At 36.3% G+C, this 26,919-nt stretch overlaps 1 protein-coding gene across 4 annotated transcripts in view; it reads left to right on the forward strand.

Moving 5' to 3' along the window:
- FAF1 (Fas associated factor 1) overlaps nt 1–26,919 on the forward strand; it is a 507,320-nt gene that overhangs the window by 378,049 nt on the left and 102,352 nt on the right. For all 4 annotated transcript variants that reach the window (XM_043461371.1, XM_043461369.1, XM_043461370.1 and 1 more), the window contains 2 exons: nt 16,378–16,514; nt 20,799–20,887. In XM_043461371.1, the coding sequence (XP_043317306.1) occupies nt 16,378–16,514; nt 20,799–20,887 (226 nt within the window). The remainder of the gene's footprint in view (nt 1–16,377; nt 16,515–20,798; nt 20,888–26,919) is intronic.

Here is a 26,919-nt window from a genome sequence, read left to right on the forward strand (position 1 = left end):
TTCCATATAATTTCCTCCAAACTCCTTTATTTCCTTTGTGACACATTTTCCTTCCAAATCCTTAGAAAGGAAATGTATTGCCATCCTAAACATCCCAGGTCAAGGCTTAATTAATGCTTTAAAATAAAGGTTCCAAAACACCAGGAGAGTTTGTCATTTTCTCCCTGGTTTGTTTTGTGAAGAGGGAGGAGAGAAGGTGAGGAGGAACCCCTCCTGTTCCATGATTACATCCTACCCACTCATTTTCTCCTTTTCTCCTCTGCTTTTGATTTTTAGTGGCGGTCTTAACAGAATGTCAAGATCAATTTGCAGCATGGTTTAACTCAAGGTTTGCATTCTGCCAGCAGCAATTGTCCCTGCAAACAATGCTGTGTGTTCTTGTAACTTCAGAAGCTTTTAGAAGGATCATGGCAAGGGCAGCATCTAATGACTTTATTAGTGTAGGGTTTCAAAATGGGCTCAGTAATTGTTCATATCTCTTCGTCAGCAAGTCATAATTACTGCTCAGCATTGTCCAAGGGTGCTCTTGTAAATAGTTTCCTAATAGTACTGAAAGGAAGGAAAAGAGGGAGAGGATAAAAGGTGATGGCCTTTTAAAATTGAGAAGAAGCCAGCCTGTATATAGATGATGGCTAAACTGTTCACAATTCATTTTTTACTTTTTAAAATAGACAGTTATCCTTTTAAAAGTGTTCTTTGATATAACTTTAAATTACCACTTTACAAGCTTTTTTAACTCTGATTTGGATACTTCCCACACTGCTACCTAGTACTGCAGTCATAACTGTCTGGTGGTGCGTGCATTGTATCTGAATCAAGCATTTGTGTAAAAACAATTTTACTTCCTTGACATTCATCTATTAATAATTAACAGTATTCAAGAAATATGTGTTTAACTCAGATACAGTTATCTGTTTTCACAGTCTGCATGAAGACTATTATAAAAGAACAATGCAGGGTGATACTGTTGACATGGCAGTCCGAAAGCACATTTAAGTTTTTATCAAATCCCATTTTCCTCATGCACTAGACTTTTCATATTACTCTATTGGCGGTTTCCTTGGTCTTTCTCCTAAACTCTGTGCTTTGAGTATCGTAGGGGTCTTGATTTTGAGAGTCATAGAATTAAAAGAATTGTTGCATTCTCAAGATATATAAAGTTTGAGCTTCATACCAAGCCTTCACCCCCTTGTGCTGTATTGCCAAATCCATACCTCTTGTGTGACTCCCATGTATACTTTTGTGCAAATATTCACTTCCAATGGCTAGTTGTCTTTGTATTTTAGGAAATACAGGTTCAAATAAATATGACTACCAGAGATACTCGATTCAATTTATATATATAGATCACTCAACCTGAGTTATTAAATGAAACAAATTCTAAAATGATGACATTCCCCAAATAAAATGTTTTTAAAGTAATATATCCCCTCATATCATTTGCTTTTCTTCTTTCCTGAAATTGATAAGATCTCAAGAGATTTTTCTTAATTGCTTCGTCAGTATTGATAATTTCTATTTTCATGGTTGTTTCTGAAGAATTTTTTACTAATCATGTCATCTATGCCATTTAAATTGGTAGCATATTTCTCTCTTTCATAAATGCTGATAGTAAAATGCTGAGAGAAACTATAAAAGAAACATATTAGGTCAGCCATGTAAAACCACCCATGGAAACTGATTCCTTTGATACTTTTCCAGTATTTGCCTTTCAGTCTACATAGGTGCTCAAAAGAGGTTTTAGTGCCCAATAATCTTAGTGATTGAATCTGCCAAACATACCACCAAAAATTGAAAGAGGAAATAACTACTTGTCTGGAGTTGAGGGATCAGGTGAACTCCTATTTTGTAGATGTTTAGGTAGTTTTTTAGGGAATAGGTTTGGTATCCTTTACTTCAGCATACATTTATATCTTTGTACTTGGTTGGTTGCATTATCATAATAGAGAGAAGTATCAATTTTATATATTTACAAAGAAAGAGTTAACTGTATGGGTTTTTAAACAGCCATCTGTTAATTTATCTGTTGTTGACTGATTCAGCCTGTAGCCACAACAATTTTTAAAATCCTCCTAATAAGTTGTCACCTTTCATGTATCTTTCCTTTCCTCAGTATGTGATCAGCACCAGGAAAGTCCTCTTTAACATACTTCTCGACAGATCTCAACTAAGGAAAGAATGAGGCAAGTTTATATGAACAATAAAGAGACTGTGACTTTTATGTCTCAATCTGAGAAATTATGTTTCCCAGTCCCAGTATCAAATAAGGTTGTCTCAAATAAGTTACTTAACAAAAATTTATTATTTGGATATTATGAAAGCTATGCAACTATTATTTATTAGTTCTTAAAGTAAAACCTATTCACATTTAAATATGTTAGCTGTTATTCTTAAAAGACTGATTTTCAATACAACTGTTTCCTCGCTGTTTATGCAGACAGTCATACATAAATCATAAAATGTAGGTAAATTAAGAATAAGACTCAGTTAGTCTGGGATTATGAGGAATAAGGGGTTATTAGGCAGGTGGTATAATATTTATACCTTTTTTTTTTTCTTCTGTGAAAATGTGGGGGACCTGACCCTATTTGAACTTTTTACCTCTAAAGTTCTATGACTTTCTGATGATGTGAACACACAATTCTCAATAGAAAAATGAGAGGTAAGCAAGATTTCATTTTAAAAATGAATGTTAATAAAATTTGTAAGTAGATTGTAGCGTACTGCCCTTACCAGCTTGTGATGCAATCAGAGTGACCTTAGTGGGGTCTAGCTAAGGAAACCACAACCATTTCCCACCTCTTTTACCAATAAAGGCACCTTCCTTACTCTTAGAACTGTCATTCAAACTCTTGCCATTTGTGATGGGAGCTTCTGCTTACTGACAGAGTGTCAGTGCTAAGATCAAGATTATCAATACTGCTTTAAAACACACACACACACACACACAGCAATTACAATCATTAATTAAGCCCCAACTGCATGTCAGATGCTGTGTATGTTGTTGAGTTGCTCGGTCATGTCTGACTCTTTGTGACCCCATGGACCATCTCCCGAAACTTGCTCAAACTCATGCCCATTGAGTTGGTGATGCCATCCAACCATCTCATCCTGTGTTGTCTCCTTCTCCTCCTGCCTTCAATCTTTCCCACCATCAGGGTCTTTTCTAATGAGTCAGCTTTTCGCACCAGGTGGCCAAAGGATTGGAGCTTCGGCTTCAGCCTCAGTCCTTCCAATGAATATTTAAGGTTAATTTCCTTTAGGATTGACTGGTTTGATCTCTTTGCAGTCCACGGGACTCTCAAGAGTCTTCTCTAACACCATTATATATAAGCTTACTTAGTCCTCACTCTATATGTACATTACCCCCACTTAACTATAGTTCTGTAAGGTCAATCGTAAAGTCCAATTTCACACGTTAGGAAGCTATTTTGACGCAGATTCTGTGACTTACTCAAGGTCATGTAAATGGTTGTTCCAGATATAAATCCTAGATCTACCTGTGCTTTTCTGCCTCATACTTCTTGTCCCTTGACCTTGTCAGGCTGGATTATTACCAACAAATTGTACAAAAACTGTACATAGACCTGTGGGAGGTATAAGAGAAGTATAAGACATGCTCTTTTGCTTAGGGAACAAATAAACACCAAATTCACCAAATCTTAAAGAGTTGGGGGTTAGAAACATTCTTAGTTAACATCCAGTTTGCAACTGTGCAGGCATTTTCCCCTATGTTATGTCTAACTGATATTACTACAGTCTCTACATGATGGCTCAAATGGTAAAGAATCTGCCTCCTATGTGGGAGACCTGGGTTTGATTCCTGGGTTGGGAAGATTCCCTGGTGAAGGAAATGGCAACCCACGCCAGTATTCTGGAGAATTCCATGGACAGAGGAGCCTGGTGGGCCCCAAATAAGTTAGCAAAGAATTGGACATGACCTGAGTTACTAACATTTTCACTTTCACTTTACTACATGAATCCTGCTAGGGACAGAGAGATGAAAGCTTCAAAAGATTTTGAGTGGCAGAGGTTTTTGCAATAGTACTTTTTCCCATAGAGAGCTTCTGCAACTTGCTCCCTTTGGGTTCTAGTTTTGGCCTTGGAATTACCTGAAATAAGACTAGCTTCTTTGCTGCATTGTAGTCTTTTATTTGTTTAGCCCTAACTGTCTTGTTTGCCTTACTTTTCTTGCCTTTCCAACTAAGTATATTTATTTCTTCCATGTTCCTCATATGATAGAGTATCTAGACCTAGCCCATTCTAAAGGGGCCCAGAATCGAGCATAACACTTCACTGGAAATTTGTCTGATGCTGTGCTCAGTTGTAGTCTATAACTCTATTATTGGCTTTTATTGAACTGAGGAAGTCAACTAAAATCCCCTAGCAGTTTTTCAGGTATGGGGTGGTCCAGAATGGACTGGGTCTGAGTTGTTATTGATATTAAACCAGATTTCTACCATTCTCTACTAATGCAATTGATTGGCAAGATCTTCTGAAGCTTTGGTTCTATTAACTCTCCCAAATTTTATCACTTGTAAACAATACTTGAACTTCTTATTGTCTCCACTCCTGTTGTTATTCTTGATAATTCTCTCAGTTCCCAGACTTGTCCAACTAGAGAAAAAATGTTTTCTTCTCTTTGTTTACAACACTTAGATCCTGGTCATCAATAGAAACTGTATCACCTTATATATTTTTATTTCAAACATCTGACTCTGATGAACACATCCTATTCCACTCACCTCCTCAAGTGTCACCAGTGCTAAAGTTGTTTCATTTTGTTTTTATCTCATTATGCCCTTCAGTCTATTGAGCCCCACCACCTGACCTCATCCACCCTTTCCTGTGTCCAGTCTTCATTTCCTTCCTTGTCCTATTTAAATTTCAAGGTTCATCATTATCACTTCTTTGTACTACTTGAAACTCCTTCATCTCTGTCTTCCTCCATTGCACTCAATTTGTTGACCCAAACTATTCACCTTCTCTATGCCCATGCCTTGCAGTTGAACACTGCTGGAGACAATCACACTGACTGATTTTTTTAAAAAAATAAGTGCAAGCAAGGTTTTGTACATAAGCATTGAATTCAGTTCTGAATTCAGTTCTGGCAGCTAAAAGAGAAAGAGGAAATGTGATAGGCATATCCTCACTCATTCATCTATCCATCCAGTGTATATTTATTTTATGTGCCAGGTACTATGCCTTAGAGTTTATGATTTACCATTTAAATTTTTCATTGTCTGATAAAAGGTAGCCTAATCATTTGTGTCAAAATTTCCTGGCACTGAATTCAAAGAAGAATTTTGTTGCATGATTTTCAATTTGAGAAACATTAGGAAATATAATAAAATATAAAAAGCAATTATTTTCTGCTATTGTAGAAAGATGAATCACTTTAAATAGATATTTCATATATTAATGCCCTGTAAAAACAGAGGGCTTTGTGTTAAGTCTTTTTTTCAGAGATGGTAATTCTTTAGGTGAATACGGCCCTGAAATACTCCTTTTCATGATCTAACTCATAACAGGCATAGAGCTTAGAAAAAGCCTTGTAGTAAACCTGACCGTTCAACTTTCTGTCAAACATCAGCTGTCTCAAATGAGCCTTTGTCGAGTGCTGCGTTGTAATCAGTTCTTACTTGAAAGCTTTGATGAGTGACTAAAGTGCTAATACTCTGTGCTGTTGGTCATTTATCTTTTAAAAACTTTTCTCCTGTGTATAAGACTTCTCCTGATGCTCTTCTACATTTTTTTAATCCATTAGAATAATAGTTCTTTTCAAATACATAAGGAAATTGTATATAAATATCAAGGTCTCAAGAAAAGCCAACCAACTCTGAAAAATTTTTATAAAATAATGCTAAGTGAATCTTACGTAATAATAAAATCACAAAGTCTCCAAATTTTGCAGGAAAAAAATATAGACTATAACATGGAAAAAAATATGTATATCTTCATTCCCCACCTTAGAGTAGGGTACTTTATGCATCTTACTTTATGATGATTCCATAGAAGTTACAGAGCACTGAAACTTCTTTTTTTTTTTTTTTTTAGCACTGTAACTTTTAATACAGTGCTTGGCACTGTATTGTATGTATGACTTCTTGTTTAAGTGATATGAGTCTAAGATGTGCTGTTATAACTGACTTTAGGAACCATTTTGCTATATATTTAATTTGGGGGGAAGGGAAGAGAAAGGAAAAGCCCATTTTGACTCTAAAGCTTATAATAGGGAGGAAAAAGAGGTAATATTGATTAATCCACAGACCAACTCCCAGAGTAGATATTATTGCTTTCACTTTATGTGTGAGAAAACAAAGGCTCAGAGAGATTAGGGCTTCCCTGATAGCTCAGTTGGTAAAGAATCCACCTGCAGTGCAGGAGACCCTGGTTCGATCCCTGGGTTGGGAAGATCCCCTGGAGAAGGGAAAGGCTACCAACTCCAGTATTCTGGCCTAGAGAATTCCATGGACTGTATAGTCCATGAAGTTGCAAAGAGTCAGACACAACTGAGTGGCTTTCACTCACCCATTCACTCAGAATGATTAAGATATCCAAAGAAACAATTGAAGTGAAGTTACTCAGTCGTGTCTGACTCTTTGCAACCCCATGGACTGTAGCCTACAAGGCTTCTCTGTCCGTGGAATTTTCCAGGCAAGAGTACTGGAATGGGTTGCCATTTCCCTCTCCAGGGGATCTTCCCAACCCAGGGGTCAAACCCAGGTCTCCCACATTGCAGGCAGACGCTTTACCATCTGAGCCACCAGGGAAGCCCCCAAAGAAATAATTAGTAAGCAACAAAATCAGGTTTATTTTACTCCGAAGTCTTTGTCTCACAATATTATGTTGCTTACAATAATTCCTATTAATACTTTCTCTAATATGTTAAAATTCGGATACTTTATACCTCTTCTAAGTAACATTTTCAATTAGTAGATGGTGACCGGATGAAATTATGTTAAAACTACAGTATGCTAAAAATCAGGTGGGAATCTTAGAGTCATGAACTTGTGGATGAATACCTGCTATTTTGAGGGATCAAATGACCTATCAAGGTAGAAGCATACTGAAAGAGGCCTTGGAGACTATGATAATTCATACCAACTGTCTTAATTAAACTGATTTCAAGGGATTTCCCTGGTAGTCCAGTGACTAGGACTCTGCCAGGGAGCCCAAGTTTGATCCCTGGTCAGGGAGCTAGATCCCACATGGGACAACTAAGACCTGGCACAGCCAAATAAATAGATAAAAATAAACTGATTTCAACTAAAGTAGTTGTAAGAGAGAAAGGAAGATTGTATGATCATCAGTGTTACAGTGGAGATAAAAGTTATTGAAGCATGAACTAGCCCATTCTTGTAACAAATATTGATATATACTGTTTGGCAGTAGGTGCTAGAAATACAGATGTGATTAAAAGATGATTCTCCTACTAGCTGTCCAGGAGCACTATCTTGGAACAGAAAGTTCTCCATGATTTCTAAGCTCCCAATTCCTTTCTCTGATTTTTTTTCCAGCCCTTAATCTGAGCCACTCTATCTAGCCCCCAGTTTTACATCAGATTATGTTTCCTGTTTGGCAGTGTTGATTTATCAAGCCTGAAATAGTCTTATTATCTTAAGAACAAAGACCATGTCTTATCTTGCATGTTTAGTAGACCCTCATAAATACTGATCAATTGGTAAAGGGCAGAACACAGAAAAAATATTATCTGCCATTTAACATAAATTTGCTCTCTTGTATAGCCCCTGGAAAATGAATCTTCTCTTTACATTGCTAGAGAAGAAATGTCTGCATTTGATAAGCTATTGGGTTAAATGTTCTCTGTTCTCTCACCCAACTTAAAATGGGGTACTTAAATGTTTCTGAGTAATAAATGTTTATATTCTTACTCATGGTGAGAAGACAGCCAGTTATCTGATTATTGTCCCTCCAAAAAATTAGTATAAATTGGTCCCTGTAGATTAGTTATAGCCCTGTCATTAAACTGTCAGTGTCTCAAAGCATTTCCACTTGAATAATTTATAGATGACAACAAGGAGATACATGTTTTTTAAAAAACTCTGACTACTAATCTATTGAGATGATTTAGCAGTTTACTATTACTGGTTAGTCTTAAACCACAGACAAGTGAAAGATGCTTTTCAGATTAAATTTTCACAAAGTTTCATCTTATGTTTTCTTAAATTCACCTTTAGTTTGTGTTCTTTAACACGCACGCATTCAGTATTTGCATTTGTACAGTATTTGCATTTGTACAGAGAGACATTATACTGTTCTTTTAGAAAACAATTTGACAGTATGTATCACCAGTCATTAAATGATTCTATACTTTTTTACCCTGTAATTCCACTTCACAGACAGACTTTTCCCTTAAAAATACTTTAAGAATTTATCCCAGTATTATTTATACTGATAAAAAAAAAAAACTAAAAAGAAAAATCTAGTTGTAGGTGAATAGTTATGAATATGATGATGTTACGTCTACTCAATGGAATGTTATTCAGCCATCTAACTTGCTGGTTCATTACTATTGTGTAGGTGGCGAAAGGACTGTATCCAACTAAACACTGATTACCACAGGAAGAAAAAGATGTACTTGTGCAAAAGACTGATAAGAAATAGACAAATGTGATTAACATTGTGGTAAATTTAGGGATTGTGTGCAATTTTTCTTTGTTTTTGTAAGAGAGTTACTGTCTTAGGTTCAGATTCTTTATTGACTGGGTAATAATACATTCATATTAATCAAAACTCAAAGTTATAGAAGGGTATATAATGAAAAGTCTCCTCATCCTTGTTTCTAAGTTACCCTTTTCAGGAGTAGTATCTTAAGCTTCTTATTTATCCATCCAGAGATTATTTTATGTATAAAATATTATCATTATTTTCCCATTTTACACAAATGGTAAACAGTATTTAACACCTTCCTTTTCCCACTAATGTTGTACTTAAAAGATACTTCTTATTGGCTCATAAAGAATCCTTTCTATTTTATGGCTACATAATATTCCTTTAAATTCCATAATATACTATAATTTATTTAACCAGATCCTATTGGTTTTCATTTGGGTCATGTCCAATATTTTTCTATTACAAGCTTACAGTAAATAATTATGCACATATATTTCCATCTGGAAAATATATCGATAGAATAAATTCCCAGTTTTAGGAGTACTGGGTTAAGAGTTAGTGTATTTAATTTTAATAGACACCGACAAATTTCCCACAAGAGAGTGGGTACTAATTTCACTCCTACGAACAGTGAGCAGTAGTACCTATTTCCCTATAACCTGGCCAGTGCAAGGTATTACCAAATTTTATTTTGTCTTTACTAATCTGACAGATAAAAAATGGTTTCTTAATTAGGAGCTAACTCATCATGGCATCCGGTCCCATCACTTCATGGTAAACAGTGAAAACAGTGGCTGACTTTATTTATCTGGGCTCCAAAATCACTGCAGATGGTGATTGCAGCCATGAAATTAAAAGACACTTACTCCTTGGAAGGAAAGTTTTGACCAACCTAGACAGCATATTAAAAAGCAGAGACATTACTTTGTCAACAAAGGCCCGTCTAGTCAAGGCTATGGTTTTTCCAGTAGTCATGTATGGATGTGAGAGTTGGACTATAAAGAAAGCTGAACGCAGAATTGATGCTTTTGAACTGTGGTGCTGGAGAAGACTCTTGAGAGTCCCTTGGAGTGCAAGGAGGTCCACCCAGTCCATCCTAAAGGAAATCAGTCCTGGGTGTTCATTGGAAGGACTGATGTTGAAGCTGAAACTCCCAATATTTTGGCCACTTGATGGGAAGAGCTAACTTATTTGAAAAGCCTCTGATGTTGGGAAAGAGTGAAGGCAAGAGGAGAAGGGGACGACAGAGGATGAGATGGTTAGATGGCACCACTGACTCAATGGACATGAGTTTGGGTAAACTCTGGGAGTTGGTGATGGACAGGGAGGCCTGGTGTGCTGTGGTTCATGGTGTCACAAAGAGTCAGACACGACTGAGCGACTGAACTGAACTGAAGTCATTAGGAATTATTTTGAGTATCTTTTCACATGTTTATGAGCCATTACTGTTTCTGTTTTTGGAAGCAGACAGATATTCTTTGTTGATCTTTTCCCAGTTATTAAGGGTTCTTTATACATTAGGGAAATATATCCCTTTTTCTGTGGTTTCAAATTCAGAATTTTTTTCCAGTTCATGATTTATTTTTTGGCCTAGCTATGGTTTTCTTCTAACCATGTGAAAACTCAAAATTATCAATTTTCTCTTTTATGCTTCACTCTGCTTCAACTGTACTCACCTTTCAAATATGCTAGATGCTTTCCAGCTTTAAGGTCTTTGTGTTTGCTGTCCTCTCTGCCTGGAATTCTCTTCCCAGAGATATGTGTTCTACTTCATCCTTTACCTCTTTTGAATCTTTGATCAAGCATCAGCTTTTAAGTTGACTTCTCTATGTAATATTGCAACACCTCTTCCCTGCCTTGTTTTTCCTCCATCACCTGGAAATCACATACTTTAGTTTTGTCTCACATCATATTACACCTCACCTATACAGATGACGGAGAAGGCAATGGCACCCCACTCCAGTACTCTTGCCTGGAAAATCCCATGGACGGAGGAGCCTGGTAGGCTGCAGCCCATGGGGTCGCGAAGAGTCGGACATGGCTGAGCAACTTCACTTTCACTTTTCACTTTTATGCATTGGAGAAGGAAATGGCAACCCACTCCAGTGTTCTTGCCTGGAGAATCCCAGGGATGGGGTCGCACAGAGTCGGACACGGTTGAAGTGACTTAGCAGTAACAGCAGTATACAGATGAAACAAGTGGGAATTATCTTCAATGTCATCACCTCAGGAGACTAGACCTAGAAACTGGGTCCAGTGAATATGCCATTGCCCAAAACATTTAGGGGACACTTCTTTAAAAGCTGCCTTCAGAGAAAGCTTAAAGGCTCTCAAAGAAAGAAGTCCTGCCTCCTAAAAGCAGTGTTTCTTAAAGTGTGTCCCACTAAACACTTGAACCAGAAACACCTTGGAGGGAGACAGTTGGGAGCTTATTAAAAAGACAGTTTCCTGGTCCTTACCACAGATCTGTTGAATCAGAATCTCTCAGCGATGGGACTGAGAATTTTCCTTTTGAATAAACTTCATAGGTGGTTCTTAGGCCTTTAAAGCTTGAAAATCACTGCCTTTATAGTCAGTGTCTCCCAGCTTGTTTACCTAACTTATTTTGACCCAAAGACTTAGAACTATTTCAAAACCTCAAAGCCACCTTTAAAGGACAAAGGTTCATATGCCAGTGGTGCTGAAGTTTATCTCCTGAAATGAGCTGCACAATGGATGGGCATGCAGACTTGGAGAAATGATGTTGTGGTAGGAGACAGTAGTCTTTGGCTGTTTTTCATATGCTTGACAATGCTAGCAACATTGTTAGGTCTCACTTTACATGTTGTAGGCCCTTGGCTTTAACTTCCCTATTAAGGGCAAAAAAGAAGGGAGAATTCTGTGTTGGCGAGACAGTAGATGATCTCTAAGGTCCTCTCTGTGTATTTTGTGTTCTGGTTTTTCTACTGAGCTGTATACGTGTTTTTTAACAAACCCTGAACACATGAATGAATATGTATAACTCATGAGGCTTACTACTATAGCAAAAGCCAAGTTTGGCTTGCTTTAAAAAGAAGAGCCTCCTTAAAGTGATTTCAAGAGATATAATATAAAAAACAAACAAACAAAAAACCACTCAGCAGCCCATACTGGAAAAGTCCTATATTACTGTTGAATGTGAATTTCTTCTACTTGATAACCTTTTGTTTTGGAAAAATGGTTCCCACATTATCAGAAAGACATTTAATGTGTTTAATAGTTCAAGGGTAAGCAGCCAGAAATTGTGATGCTTCTTGGTTTCAAAGTAGTTAACATTGTGTGTGTATGTGTGTGTGTGTGTGTGTGCACGCGCACACACAGGTGCATGCACACAAGCATGCGTGAACGCTGTCAGTCAAGTATGACTCTTTGCGACTCCATGGACTGTAGCCCGCCAGGCTCCTCTGTCCATAAAATTTTCCAGGCAAGAATATTGGAGTGGGTTGCCATTTCTTACTCCAGATTGTTTAATTTCATATTCCCTTTTAAGTGTGTAAAGTTTTAGAGTACTACACAACTGCAGCATTTATAATTGTACTTCCCTTATTTCCCAAATATCAATACCTGCCCTTTTGTTCTCTGAGAGTAATACCAGTGGTTGTATTTGTTTCGTCAACAATTCTTTGATGCTGTGTCTTAATACACAAAAAAATCTTTTAGTGTTGGCCCATAGGTATAAGTTATCATTTTAATCGTGGAAAAAATGATAAAAATTTTGAATATAATTATTAATTTAATAATGATCACATAGCTACCAATTTTAAGGGTCTACCATGTTCTAAGCACAGTTCTGAGTGCTTTCTGTGTCTTACAAGAGTGCTAAGTATTTTAAAGATGTGTTATTTTCACTTTATATACAAGGCTTCTTTAAACTTATGGATGTCACATTGAAATGTAATAATCAGGAAGCCTCACACAGAGTATTTAGCAGTGTTTTAGCAAATGTGCCTCTTTACATTACCTGATATACAGTAGGTAGACAGCAGATGTAGAATTTCATCACCCTCTCCCTAAATTGTTGTGTTTCTTTTAGTATATATTTTTTGTTGAAATACAGTTTAAAGTTGATGACATATGTAATTATGGGTTTGATTGAAAGAAACTAAACTATATCATGTTTTGAATTAAAATGAGATTACTTTTTCTCATATCTGATTTATTAGTAATCCTGGTTTCCATTAACAGGATAGAAAAGATCTCTGCTTCAGCGACTGAAAATTTTACTAATGATTAATATGTGCTAGCCATCAGATGTTCTGTTTATTTTTCTCCTCAAACTTTAGATTAAAACCACTTCCTCTTATCTTTCCAATTTAGACTTCTAATAGCAAGATTGGTGAATATAAGCTTCTAATTACATTTTCTTGGGCCTCCCCGGTGGCTCAGATGGTAAAGAATCTGCCTGCAATTCAGGAGATCTGGATTCAGTCCCTAGGTGGGGAAGATCCCCTGGAGAAGGAAATGGCAACCCACTCCAATATTCTTGCCTGGATAGAGGAGCCTGGTGGGCTAGTCTATGGGGTCACAAAGAGTCGGACACAACTGAGCAACAAACACTTTCACTTTCTTTACCAAGGCCAGAGTTTGAGGCTTCACTTCCTATCCCCACCACTTCCACCACTACCTACCCACCCATGCCCCAGGGAACAGTGAGTTGCTTTATTAATTCTGACTTGTTATTAACCATTTTACTTCATTCATTTTCTCAACCTGCCCTTCTTCTTTCCCTCTTTCCCTCATTTTACCCCCTTAATAAGAGCATTCTTTGTCTTTTCAAATTTGTTACTTTAGCCTTTGGCTTTGGGGGGTTGATTTTGCAGTTTGTTATTCCCATTCCTCAAGTCAGTCTATGATACATAGGTTGTTTGATTTATTAAAATATTTTACAATCAAAAAACAAAGTCGTTTCTTCTTGCCACGGAATGGTCACCGTTGCTTCCCCCTTTGGTGTTTGAGATTGCAGCAGTTCAGTTGCTGTGGAAATCATTTCTCTCTTCATGACGCCTGACTCTGATGAGCACTATTGGTAGTTAGACAAGTTTGCTGCTGCCTCTAGATGTACTGACACACTTTTGTATTTTCAAAGGAAGAAAATACCACAATTATGAGAGAACTGCATTTATTGTCTTAAAACCACTTGTTTTTCCCATGTCTGATTTTGCTGTAAGGTTTTGAACTAGATTTCTGCTACCCGTAGTGTGATATGAATGGTAACTTTGTGTTGTGAATGATTTTAAGAAGCAGGGCCTCCCACCCATGAGAAAGATTTGATATTTGCATTGTGAAGTTCTTGTAAATTGTAAAGGAAGGAACTGGCAAGTAGGCATTTTTTAATTGGAGGCTGTCCATTGGCGCTATGGGCTCTTGATGATTGCAATTTGAAAATTTCAAATCTTAGGAAGATCTTAGGAGCCAAGATCTGAATTCTTAATTAAGATCTGCATAATTCAGATCTTAGGAAGATTAATCAGATTAATTAAAGTTTTAACAAAGTTTCTCTGATTTCAACAAATTGTTAGTTAAGGCCGCTAGAAAGCCTCAACTGACTATGTGATCCCTTAATATTTCTCACCTGCTGAGAAATGATTGGAATGATTTGCTAATACCTGGTAGAAAACTGATTGTTTTTTTATAGTAATTGAATGGTTTAATGGTTAATGTGACCTTGAAGTCTGTGCCTCCCTTGAATATTTTATATAGTTTTGAAATTTATGTTGTAAATTTAAACCCAATTAAATGCCTACACTTTCATAATTATTTTCCCATCTCCATTTTCACAAAAAGAGGATTTGGGACATACATACACAATTTCCAGGCAAAATTGTCTTGAAATCGAATTCCTAAAACTACTAGGCCAACCTGCCTGCCTGCCTGGCTCCCTTCTCTTCCTTCCTTCCTGGCTTCTTTCCTTCCTTCACTTTTTGCCAGGTCTCCTCTTTAGCTAGTATTTAATATCACTCATGAGGCTAATGCTGTGATGGGCATCTACTCTGTGATATCCACTTAATCCATTAGTGTGAAAGCAACAAGGACTTATTTTCTCCCTTTTGTAGGAAACAGCGTTCCAGCTGTTTTTTGACATCTTTCATTTCAGAGGTTGCCAGTGATCAGATGAGGGTCAAGATTGACTTTGAAATATTTTAGTAGTAAGCAGAAAGAAAAATGAGACCTAACTTTCTAATCTCCTGATCTGCACATCTTCACTGATGAATTAAAGCTATATGGGTGTGAATTGTGGTTTAGAGGCCTAGGCTGCATCAGCACCTTTTATCCCATAATAGGTGTGGAACGTGAAGATCTGAATTTTCATGGGGGCACTGATATTTCATGGTCAACAATGGGATTTTTAAGGCCTTGTCATTTCAGATTGCCATGAGATCTGGTTATTGCTGCTCTAAACGTGTGTATGAACCTAACTCCCAATGAACTTATTGCAGTGGTGCTAACTTGTCTTGACACTCTTACCAACAGTTCTCGTGGCCCTGTGTGTAGTCACAGCACAGGTTTTTGTGGAGGATTCAGCCTAAATTTCTGGGATAAATTTCTATACACAAGAAATATATTGGCTTTAAAAATTAAGTGGTTTGATTCTGTTTTGAATTTGGATATCAAATGAATCTGAGCACATGACATTTTAATGCCGTTTGTCTTTTCAAATGGATTTACTCTCTAATGCATGTGACGACAGGACTTTGCTCATCAGCTAGAACATACATTTCAGAGGAGTTGTTACCTAAAATATTATCATAAGGCATGAGAAAACACATGATTTAAGTTGCCTTTCATGAACATAATTAAGAATTAATAAGCCAGTACCAGTGGCTAGTCCCTAGAATTTCCACTGTTTTGCCTTTTGTGACCTGTGTTATTAAAAGTCCATTATTTTTACAGACTTTATTAAATTGGATCTTATTAAAGCATTCTATATTTGCATTTGGTCTTTCATAATTCATTATTATTATGACATTTACTTTTTACCATCAGATCTGAAAACATATCATAAGCTACCCTTTTCTCTTGAAAGAAATGCTAATTTCAAACAGTCCTCTAATAGAAGAGAAAAGCTTTATCAGTTTTTTCATTTATTCCAGATCGTGTTAAGAATACTAATGCTAGACTTCGGTATGCTAATATCTCTGAGCTTTTTTTGGTCAAAAGCTTAGAATTATTATTTTTATCCCATACTAAGTATGAAACTAGAAGACCTGCTACTACTGGAGAAAACAGCAATTCTAAAGTACAATTCTTTATTCTAAGGACCTGCAAAAATGTTGCTGAATCCTGTTTAGACTAGGATGCAGCTGGTCAATTTAACTTTTACCACCCAGTATTTGTCCTCTTGAAGAAATTCTTTCCTCATAAAATTCTTTTTGTTTGTTTTTCTGATAGTTTAGGGTAATACAGCTTGTCATGTTTAAAACTAAGAATCCTATGCTGTCAGTCCTACTCAGCACTTAGGGTGTGCCGCCTGATTTTCTCTTTTCTGATAATAATTTCTGATATTGATTTCTGATAATCATTTCTATTCCATTTATGATGTAGTTGAAAACTTAATATAGTAAGATTTTATGTATTGCTATCAGGCAGACTGTCTAATTTTATATAACTGAATTTTTTCAGTTATAATATTACAATTATAATAAGACTGAATTTTTTCTTTGGGTAGTAGTAAATTTCTTAAATTCTGAAATGAAGCTAACTTTGGATTTTGTCTCATTTTAGATTTCTGACAATGTGCAATAGACACTTTGGCAGTGTTGTTGCACAAACCATTCGGACTCAAAAAACAGATCAGTTTCCACTTTTTCTGATTATTATGGGAAAGCGATCATCTAATGAAGTGTTAAATGTGATACAAGGTAAAGTACATTCATAAGAGGAGTAGAATGTCTCCTTATTTATGTAATAGCCTTATAATATTTACCATTATAGCTGAAAATTATTCTCTGTATTGGTGAATATCTTTGCATTTTGAAATATAGAACATCCTGAAGAAGAATATCTTCAAAAAGTATAGGTGCTATGAAATATGAAATATACTACATGAAAATCCAATCAAAACACCTTAATAAAACTGCATAGCCCTTGGGATATAGGTTAATCATGTTAAATATTCAAAATTGCTAAGTTTTCTAAAATAGAAATTAAGTCATAATCAGTCATCAAAGATGATGTCATTTGTGTGTGTGTGTGTGTCTGTGTATACCTATGTATATTTCTTGCTATAATTATGATTGGTTGAAGGAAATCCTTATATTTAGTTATCTGGAAAAACTTGTGACTGGGTATTGTGAATTGAATAGTTCACAGTAGCAGTTATTTTTCCTTATTTGTGTGAATCTGTGTCTAGAATGCAACCTTGAGGTGTGAAGCTATAGAATGCCTGTCAATTTAATCACAGCGCACATTCTTTACCAAAAAAATGAGTGTTACTAACATATATGTTACTAACATACCCTAAAGATTAGCATAAAAAATTACCTTATTCGTGGCAAAGCTTAAATTGAAAACAGTTTTTTTTTTCTATGCCACAGGGAAAACGATGTTTCAAGTGCTCCAAGCTAAAGCTTTTGTCTGAAATATTTAATTTCTGCCCCTATTTAAGCTAAAAGTTCGATAGTAGATAATGCAATAAGAAAGGGGTATAACTTCTAGTGCCATTCTAACTCAAATAAAACAAAACCTCCAGTATTTTATGTTTTCTCTATAACTAGAACGTTCACTTCCGTAAACAGTGTTAAAGAAGACCTGCTGGAGGGACAAATTACATAGATTAAGTAGATAATGTTTCATTTCAGTTTTCCTGTCAGGGGCAATGTTACAATAGCTAGTGGTTCTCAAAGCATGGTCCCTGGACCCTGAAGGTCCCCTAGACCCTTTGAGGGCATCTACAAGGTCAAAAATGTTTCCATAATAGTAGTATACTTTTGTGTGTGTGTGTGTTTTACTGTGTTGACATTTGCACTGATGGCACAAAACTAGTGCCATTTGAAACTGCTGGCACCTTAGCACAAATCAGGGCCATGACCCAGAACTGTACTAGTGGTCATATTTTCCACCTCCGTGTATGTACATTTTTTTTTAATTATTTTATTAAATATTAAACCTTTTTATAGTTTATGTGACATAGTTGGGCAGACATTTCTCTAAAATGAACAAAGCGACAGCCTGTTACTTCAGGCTTTAGAACTAACAACATTTGTTGCCAATGATAGAAATTTGGTTTTTTAAGCAAAAAGTTAGAATGTCCCCCACCATTTAAGACTGACAGCTTAAATACTTTCCTGGTGACATCAGTGGTGGTACTAATAAATGTGATTTTTTTTTTTTATCATAAAATTAGCTGTGTCAGCATTCAAAAGAAATGGATGACTCAGTGAACCAATATTTTCCAGATGACGAGTGCATAATGTTATAAACTCATGCATGGGTAACAGACCTATTCAAAGGGCAAAATAAACCAATGGATTTTAATATAACACAGTACAGTAAGTTCACTGATACAGTTTCCAGTTCCTCACATACCTAATCTTAAAAAATATCCCACTTGTCAGTTTGGGAATATTAAATAAAAAAAATCTATAATTACCTATTAAAACACTCCCCTCTTTTCCAACTATGTATCTGTGTGAGGCCACAATTGCTTCATAAATTTTAACCAAGATGACACATAGCTAGTTTAATGTAAATATAGATATGAGAATCCAACTGTGTTCTATTAAGTTTAACATTAGAGAAATTTGCAAAAATGTTAAAACAATGACATTCTTCTCAGTAAATCTTTCCTTTTGGAACATATAGTCATTTTTCATAAAACATGTTTATATTAGCAAATTATGAGTTTATTATTGTTACTTTTAAATGGATGGATAACTATGTTTTAGATATTTCAGTTTTAATTTCCAACACAGTGGATGTTGGTAACCATATCCATGTAAACAAAATTTCTTCAGGGATCTCAACAGCTTTTAAGTATATAAAGAAATTCTTTTGCAATAAACTATAACAAATAAATTGTCCCTGAAATGCATTAACTGATACTTTTCTGCATCTTGAATCATTAAGGACTTAGATATAAAGTTCAAGTAGTTTGGCAATGAATCCGTAAATTAGGGTCGAAGCATAGTTGATAGGCAGTGGCTTTAAGCCTAAAATTAATGGCCATGATATAGTCACCTATTCAGGGGACAACAGAGGACAAGATGGTTGGATGACATCATTGACTCAAAGGACGAGTTTGAGCAAGCTCCGAGAGATGGTGAAGGACAGGAAAGCCTGACATGCTGCAGTCCATGGGGTCGCATAGAGTCGGGCATGACTGAGCGACTGAACAACAACAGTAAAATTATAATATTTCCCCAATGATGGTTCTAGTACCATTACAAAGTATTCATGCCCCATGCTCTCTTAGTCACTATAGTTTACAAATAAGAAATGGAAACCCAAAGATTTTCCCAGTATGGAAATCTACATTGAAGTTACTCTTATTAAACTTTTACCGTTTATTGTATCTATCACACACAGTGATACTGTGTGTCCTTGGTACCAGGTACTTTATATTATCTCTAATCCTTCTAAGAACCCTACAGAGGGTTCTTATGTTCATTTTGCAGATAAGAAAATTGATTGTTTCAGAGCTACAGTCACGCCCTCTTTTTTTATTCACTTGTTTACTAAGTGAGTATTTATTAAGCCCTTGTCATGTGCTAGGCAGTTTCTAGGTACTAGATCATGTAAGAAGTAGAACTAGGGTTAGAACTCTGGCTCTAAAACCAATTCTACTTCTTGGTAATATTATATCACACCAAGATAATATTTGTTCTCTAGCTGATTTATGGAGAGAGTAGTGCTCGATGTGGCCAGATTAGATTATTTCTTTGACTAGAGACCAAAACTGCCCCCTAACCCCATGTTGCCAGTGATCATAAGGAAAACTGGGAAAGGACCATTGAAGGATCATGTTAGGCAGATGGTACTCTGGAATAATACAAGCAAGAATGCTTGTTATGTGTTGTCTCATTGGTGGCCATTCCATTAGTGGGACTAGAAGTCACCTTCTGAGGCCTTGGAGAAACAAGGTCTCTTTTGCCTGTTGGTTTGAAAGAAGAGAAAAATTGCTATATCTTTACGGATCTTCGAGATTTTCTCTCTTGTAGATGCATCCAAAGCAAATAGCAAGACTCAATGAATGCAAAAATGGCATATATGTGCTATATGTTTGTTATGGACTTGGAAAGAGAATAAAATAGCATTCAAGAAGATCAAACATTTTAAATATCCTGTCCATAAAGATTATATAGCATAGTTATTTGAAAGCAGGTAAAAGGGAAAAATAACATTTAGGGGAAAAAATGTTTTTTTTTCCCCCAGAAACTGAATTACCATTTGTTTCACTAAAGAAATTTTAGTAATAGGAGATAATTCTAAGTAAACAGTGTGCTAAAGTGGCAAAGAAGACAGGCTTTTGAGTCAGACTCATATGGTTTCAAATCCTGGTCCTATAACTTAACCAACTTGACCTTGTTTAGTCAGGTTACTTGAGCTCTGTAAGCCTCATTTTCCTTCTCTTTACTATCAAAATCATAATGAGCCTTCATAGAATTGTTATACAGATTAAATGAGATTATATATATATAAACCTAATCATTTAACCTAATCACTGGCTTACAAACAAATGGTAGTTGTTGCCAGTGTTGTTAAGTAGATATGTTTTCCTAATTTGAAAGATACTTTTTTCCTTGTGACTTGGATGTTCTAAATAGTGCCAAGAAATCTTTATAAAGAGACTGTTCTCGCAAATCTAAGTATTCTGAAATTTCAACTGCCAGTGTACTGCATTACTTTGTTATTGAAAATAAACTTTCCAATGCAAGCATAAAAGTCTTTATTGGCATGCACGCATGCTGAGTCGCTTCAGTCATGTCCGACTCTGTGCGACCCCATGGACAGCAGCCCACCAGGTTCCTCTGTCCATAGGATTCTCCAGGCAAGAATACTGGAGTGGGTTGCCCTTTCCTTTTTCGTTTATTGACATGCTAGTCTGTAATTTTTTAGACTGTAGTTATTCCATACTGATAAATTCTAGAGCAGCTTCCCATTTTCTAACCTTGATGTAAAGTTTGGCAATCTCGGTGTGTTGCTAGGTAACACAACAGTGGATGAGTTAATGATGAGACTCATGGCTGCAATGGAGATCTTCACAGCCCAACAACAGGAAGATATAAAGGATGAGGTAAGGTGAAAGGTTAAGTGGACCTTTAATAGGATTTTGATGAGATAATTTGTCAAATAGTGATGTTTGCCTATGTCCTGATTGATAAACAAGGCATTGATGAAGATGTATTTCTACATGAACCAAGGATTTTTATGCCACTGAATTTACCTTTCATTCCATTCTTTTCATGACCCAAAGAGCCAACAGTTTGTTTAACTTTATGAAGTTATACTTTGCTAAATTTGCAATTTACAGGAAACAAACTCTGAAGCATGCTTACAGGAGAAGCTATATAGTCCAGTACTAGTATATGGGTATTTCACTCCCTTTTAAGGTCCTGTTACTCTTTTTGAGATTGATTACCAATAAACACATTTTACATTTGAACATATTTTTGAATCACTGTGAAAATTAGTAAAAAGATCACCAGAATTCTGAATTTCTGCGTCTCTCAAACATATAGATGACATGGGCATGGAACCTCAAATAAAATAGAATAATAATAACAGCAATATTGATAATACAATAGTAGTCAACACTTACTGAATATTTATAATGTATTAATACTTGGCACTATTCAAAGCACCTTTCATTTATCATCTCATGTGATTCTTAAAACAATCCCATGAGGTTGTATATAATTCAGAGTTCTGGCTGGAACAGGTGATGCTTTCAAACTAGATTATTGAGAAGAGTTTAATAAGGCGACTATTTATAAAGATATGGGCAGAGTTTATAGGAGTCATCAATGGATAGTATGCTCTCGGGCTAAAGGGAGCCATTACCACCCTTAGGCCTGAAGGCCTAGGGAAGGGTAGTATGTGGAGATGATTGCTTCTTTCAGGGTCAGCCCTTTTGAGCTGGTAAGGAGGAGAGTAAGGAATAGCTTCCCTTCCCTTTTATACTTATGATCTCCTGCTAGTACCTTCTATTGACCTAACCCAACTAGCAACTGAAAGGCAGGCAAGAGAACCTCCCTGGGCAAACAACTAGGTAGAGCATTAAAGTGAGAAGTGAAAGTGAAAGTCGCTCAGTCACGTCTGACTCTTTGTGACCCCATGAACTATACAGTCCAGGTAATTCCCTAGGCCAGAATACTGGAGTGGGTAGCCTTTCCCTTCTCCAGGGGCTCTTCCCAACTGAGGGATCAAACCCAGGTCTCCCACATTGCATTTGGATTTTTTTTACCAGCTGAACCACAAGGGAAGCCCAAGAATACTGGAGTGGGTAGCCTATCCCTTCTCCAGTGGATCTTCCTGACCCAGGAATTGACTGGGTCCTGCACTACAGGGAGAGTCTTTACCAGCTGAGCTATCAGGGAAGTTCAGGTAGAGCATGGGTGAAAGAAAAGTGAAAGTGTTAGTCGCTCAGTCTTGTCCAACTTTTTGCAACCCCATGATCTGTAGTCCGTCAGACTCCTCTGTCCATGGAATTCTCCAGGCAAGAATACTGGAGTGGGTTGCCATTCCTTTCTCCAGGGGATCTTTCCAACCCAAAGATTGAACCTGAGTCTCCTGCACTATAGGCAGATTCTTTAGTATCTGAGCCATCAGGAACTGGATGGGCAAATGGAACATAATCCAACACAGATTGGTACTGTCATCTCTACTTTTCAGATGAGAAAACTGAGAATCAAAAAGGTTAATTTACCCAAGGTCGCACAGCTAGTAGGATCTATGTTAATCTCAAGTAATTATTAGTGCTTTATCAGTCAAGAAATTTCTGGATTTGAAAAGCAATCTAAAGGTAAAATATGAAACAAATTTTATCATATTAATTTGAGATGCTAAATTCATATATCAAATTATTCTTTAATTTTTCTTTGTTTTTAATTTTTAAAGAAAGAGTTACATAGAACAAATAAAGGAGAGTTTGATTTTTGAGCAGTAATGTAAAGTTTCCAGGTATAATGAGTGTTTTCAATACAATACCCTTTGGCTATTACAAATGGGAAACATGTAAACAATTTCAGTATAACCTTTAATATTGTGTTTAACTTTATTTGTCTCTGTCTTCTGTTAGACTGAGTTTAAAAGCAAGGGTTATATCATATTCATATTGTAACTCTGTCTTGTAACAGTTTGGGCTTCCCTGGTGGCTCAGTGATAAAAGAACCTGCCTGCCGGTACAGGAGACATGGGTTTGATCCCTGAGCCTGGAACATCCCCCGGAGAAGGAAATGGCAACCCATTCCAGTATTCTTGCCTGGGAAATTCCCATTTCCTCTGTGAGAAATCCCACAAGAGGAGTCTGGTGGGCTCCAGTCCATGGGGGTCACAAAAGAGTTGGACACGACTTAGCAACTAAACAATAACAAACTTCTCACAGTGTTCAGTTCAGTTCAGTTACTAGTAGCTACTTAAAAAATGTTTGTTAAATGACTAAATAAATAATTGAAAGAACTTATATAAAATAATGTGACTTGAAAAAATAATACTTAATTACAGTGGTATAAAACCTGATATATCCACATTAACAAATATGAAAGTTCAGAGTGCTATAACTAGAATTTTAATACTCAATAGGTTCCTTTTGTTGCTGTAAAAAATTTTGTTTGTAATTTTTCCTAATAGTGTTTCCTTTACTCTGAGGGAAAGGTAATTGGATATATAGAAAGATTTTGTTACTTTATAAATTGACACTGACATTTTGAAATTATGAAGTACTGTACTTAGTTAGGAATTTGTAATAATTGGTGTGTTGCCATTCAAGAGTACATTTATCCTGGAATAGAGGCATTGATTGACAATAATGCACTAAATGCCTTCTTCAGCCATTTAAATCTTGAGTCTCATTAGTACTAGATTTACAGATTATGCTGTATAATAATATGAATGTATAATATTTGCATGCATATTCCCAGTTCATTCTTTCATCTTAATTTGTGTTCCTCATAATTCGTTGGTAAGGAAATTGACTTTAATTCCTTTAATACTGAGCACAAAATTTAAAATGAAGGTTACAGGAAATGTCTAAGACTCCATATAATTGAAATTTTTTATTGAAATTTAACTGCAAGAGATAAGGGTTTCTCTTTGTTTTTAGGGTGTCTTCATGAAAGTTATCTTTCAGGTCATAAATAGAATTCCTAAGAAAAGCTTTTCTAATTTCTAAGTTTAAAATCTTCTCTTGAACTATGCACAGATCATGATTTGGTATCTGCTGAGTAAGTGATAAGAAACACTGTCTCTTATAATTGTGAATTTGGCTTTACTTCTTTAAAATTTCAAATAAGACTTAAGCATACAGTTAAAATGGAATTTGTGAGCAGGTTTGAAGGATGACTTCCTAGGCCTGAATTTATTTAAACTTAACTTTGGTTCACGTACGTTCATCACTTCAATGATTCCATTGTATTAGTACAACCAGAAATGCCTATATTATAAAGCTTTTATTAAATAGAACCAAGCACAAACTATATATTAATGACTCATTCTTCAGTGGCTCAGAATGAACTAACCTTTATATCATTAATTGTTCTGTCTCTAACCAGGAAGTATAAAGTACATGAGCCTCTGTTTTGACAGAACTACCTCATCATAGCTTTATTTGTAGATATTTTTGTTAGTGGTATTAATTTGATTTTCTAAGTGTTTACTGAGCATCTATGAAAGGTACAGCACTGGGCTCGGTCCTAGGGACAGAGAGGTACTTTGCTCTAGTGAGGAGCTGTATCTTTCATAGATGCTCAGTAAACACTTAGAAAACCAAATTAATACCATTAACAAAAAGATCTACAAATAAAGTAGTGTATTATTATATTACTATCTATTTCTTCCTTTAAGTCTGTTAATATTTGTTTTATGTATTGGGTTGGCCAATCGAATATTTAGGTGCTCCTTTTTTGGGATACATACTTTAAAAGGGTTCTTCATCCAGTGACTTTTCTTCATAGTTAAGTCCCCAATCACACCAGATGCTATTTTGTGTCATGTTGCTTGTATATTCATTTCATATTCTTTTTCTATGCATCAGATGTAGGGTACCAGTAACACAGCTGTAGCAAGACAGACAGGGTCCTTGGACTTACCAGCATTTCCAATAAATCTGTGAAGCTGTCAGGTAGATGAAGCCCCAGGAGCACCTATCCGGGGTGAGCTAGGCATGCTATGTAGGCAGCTTGACGTGGAGCACACAGAAGGGCTCTTACATACTGCCAGTGCAAGCTAAGAGGCAGGTAGAAGAGACAAGAAATAAGGTAATAATAGTAGTCATTCTTCAAGTTTGTTCTACATGCCAGGTATAGTTCTAATCTCTAAGGCAGTGTTTTTCACTGTGTTTCCCAGATTACTGTTGTACTCAGCTATCTGTCAAGGATTACAAGCAGCTAGTTTGAACACGCAACGTAGTCAGTTTTGTTCACGTTTATTTCATATTTTGAAATGTAAGAAAATTGCAGTATCCTTCCAAATCCTGTTTCATTCATCGTATCTTTTACAATTTATTAAATTCCTCGTGTATTACAAGGATTGCATTGGTTGTTTAGTCTTGACAAATACTCATTTGACTGCAGCAGTGTGATTGCAGCTTCTGGACTTTCGTGTCATTCATGTGTGACTGTTAAATTTATGTTCATATTTTCTTGCTTAAATTAGTTATATTCTTAGTTCACCAGAACTTTTCATGGCTTACCTGTGATTCATTGAAGCATAAAGATAATGATGAAAATACTATAAATGAATACTGTAAATCAGGAGACTTCCCTGGTGGTCCATTGGTGAAGAATCTGCCTTCCAAAGCAGAGAACACAGGTTTGATCCCTGGTCAGGGAATTAAGTTCCCACATGCTGCAGCTGTGAAGCCCACAGACTCTGGAGTCCATACACCACAGGTAGAGAGAAGCACATCTGCTGCAATGAAAGATCTTGCATGCCACACCAAATATCCCATGTGCCATAACAAAGGCCCAATTTAGCCAAAAATAAAAAAATAAAATAAAAATAACTATTTAAAAATGCTGTAAATCAGTATGGACAGTTGAAACTAGTTCAACATCAGTGTAAACATAATTGAGAGAACTCTAATGCTAGCATAGAAAATGCAAGGGAACTGACTCTTGATACTGATTTCATACTGGCCTCGATAAAAGGAACTTTTGACTGAAAAGTAAATATATGACTATAGATTGTATAGGAAACAATCTGTTTACCCTGATGCCACTGTTTCTCTGTTATAAAATTTTTAATAAAAGCACAAAGCCTTCAAAGTTTTTGTTTCATTTTTAAGTAAAGTCCAGTGACCTGCCACTCTGTTAAAGCAATAGATTTTTTTCAGGACAAAAGAAAAAGTAATACTTACCATTAACACATTTTTTAAAAATCATATTGCTTACCTTAGAAAAGTAACCAAACCACAGAGGAGAAATTGCTTACAAATGGCAGTCTTTGAGGTAAAAATTGATTCAAATTCTACTGTTGCCAAGAAACTTGTAAATCCAGCTACTACAAAATTAACAGTAAGAAAAAGAAAAGCCCAAACAATAAAGCAGAATGAGTTCTGAAGGAAGTAGCTTCATCAAATGGCACTGTTGGATGGCATGCAATGGCAATAGGATGATCTGTAGAAGAGCGGTGACCACACTGTGCTCACTGTCTTGCTTTGTTGTTTTTCAGTCCCTAAGTTGTGCCCGACTCTTTTCGACCCATGGACTGCAGCATGCCAGACTCGTCTGTCCTCCACTATCTCCCAGAGTTTGCTCAAATTGATGTCTGTTGAGTTGATGATGCTATCTAACCATCTCATCTGCTGCTGCCCCCTTCTCCTCTTGCCCTCAGTCTTTCCCAGCATCAGGGTCTTTTCCAGTGAGTTGGCTCTTCACATCAGACAGCTGAAGTATTGGAGCTTCAGCTTCAACATCAGTCCTTCCAATGAATATTCAGGGTTGATTTCCTTTCGGATTGACTGCCTTGATCTCCTTGCAGTCCAAGGGACTCTCGGTAGTCTTCTTCAGCACCACAGTTAGAAAGCATCAGTTCTTCAGTGCGCAGCCTTCTTTATGGTCCAGCTCTCACATTTGTACATGACTGCTGGAAAAACCATAGCTTTAACTG

This window comes from Cervus canadensis, chromosome 2 (assembly GCF_019320065.1).
Source record: "Cervus canadensis isolate Bull #8, Minnesota chromosome 2, ASM1932006v1, whole genome shotgun sequence".
Lineage (NCBI taxonomy): Eukaryota > Metazoa > Chordata > Mammalia > Artiodactyla > Cervidae > Cervus > Cervus canadensis.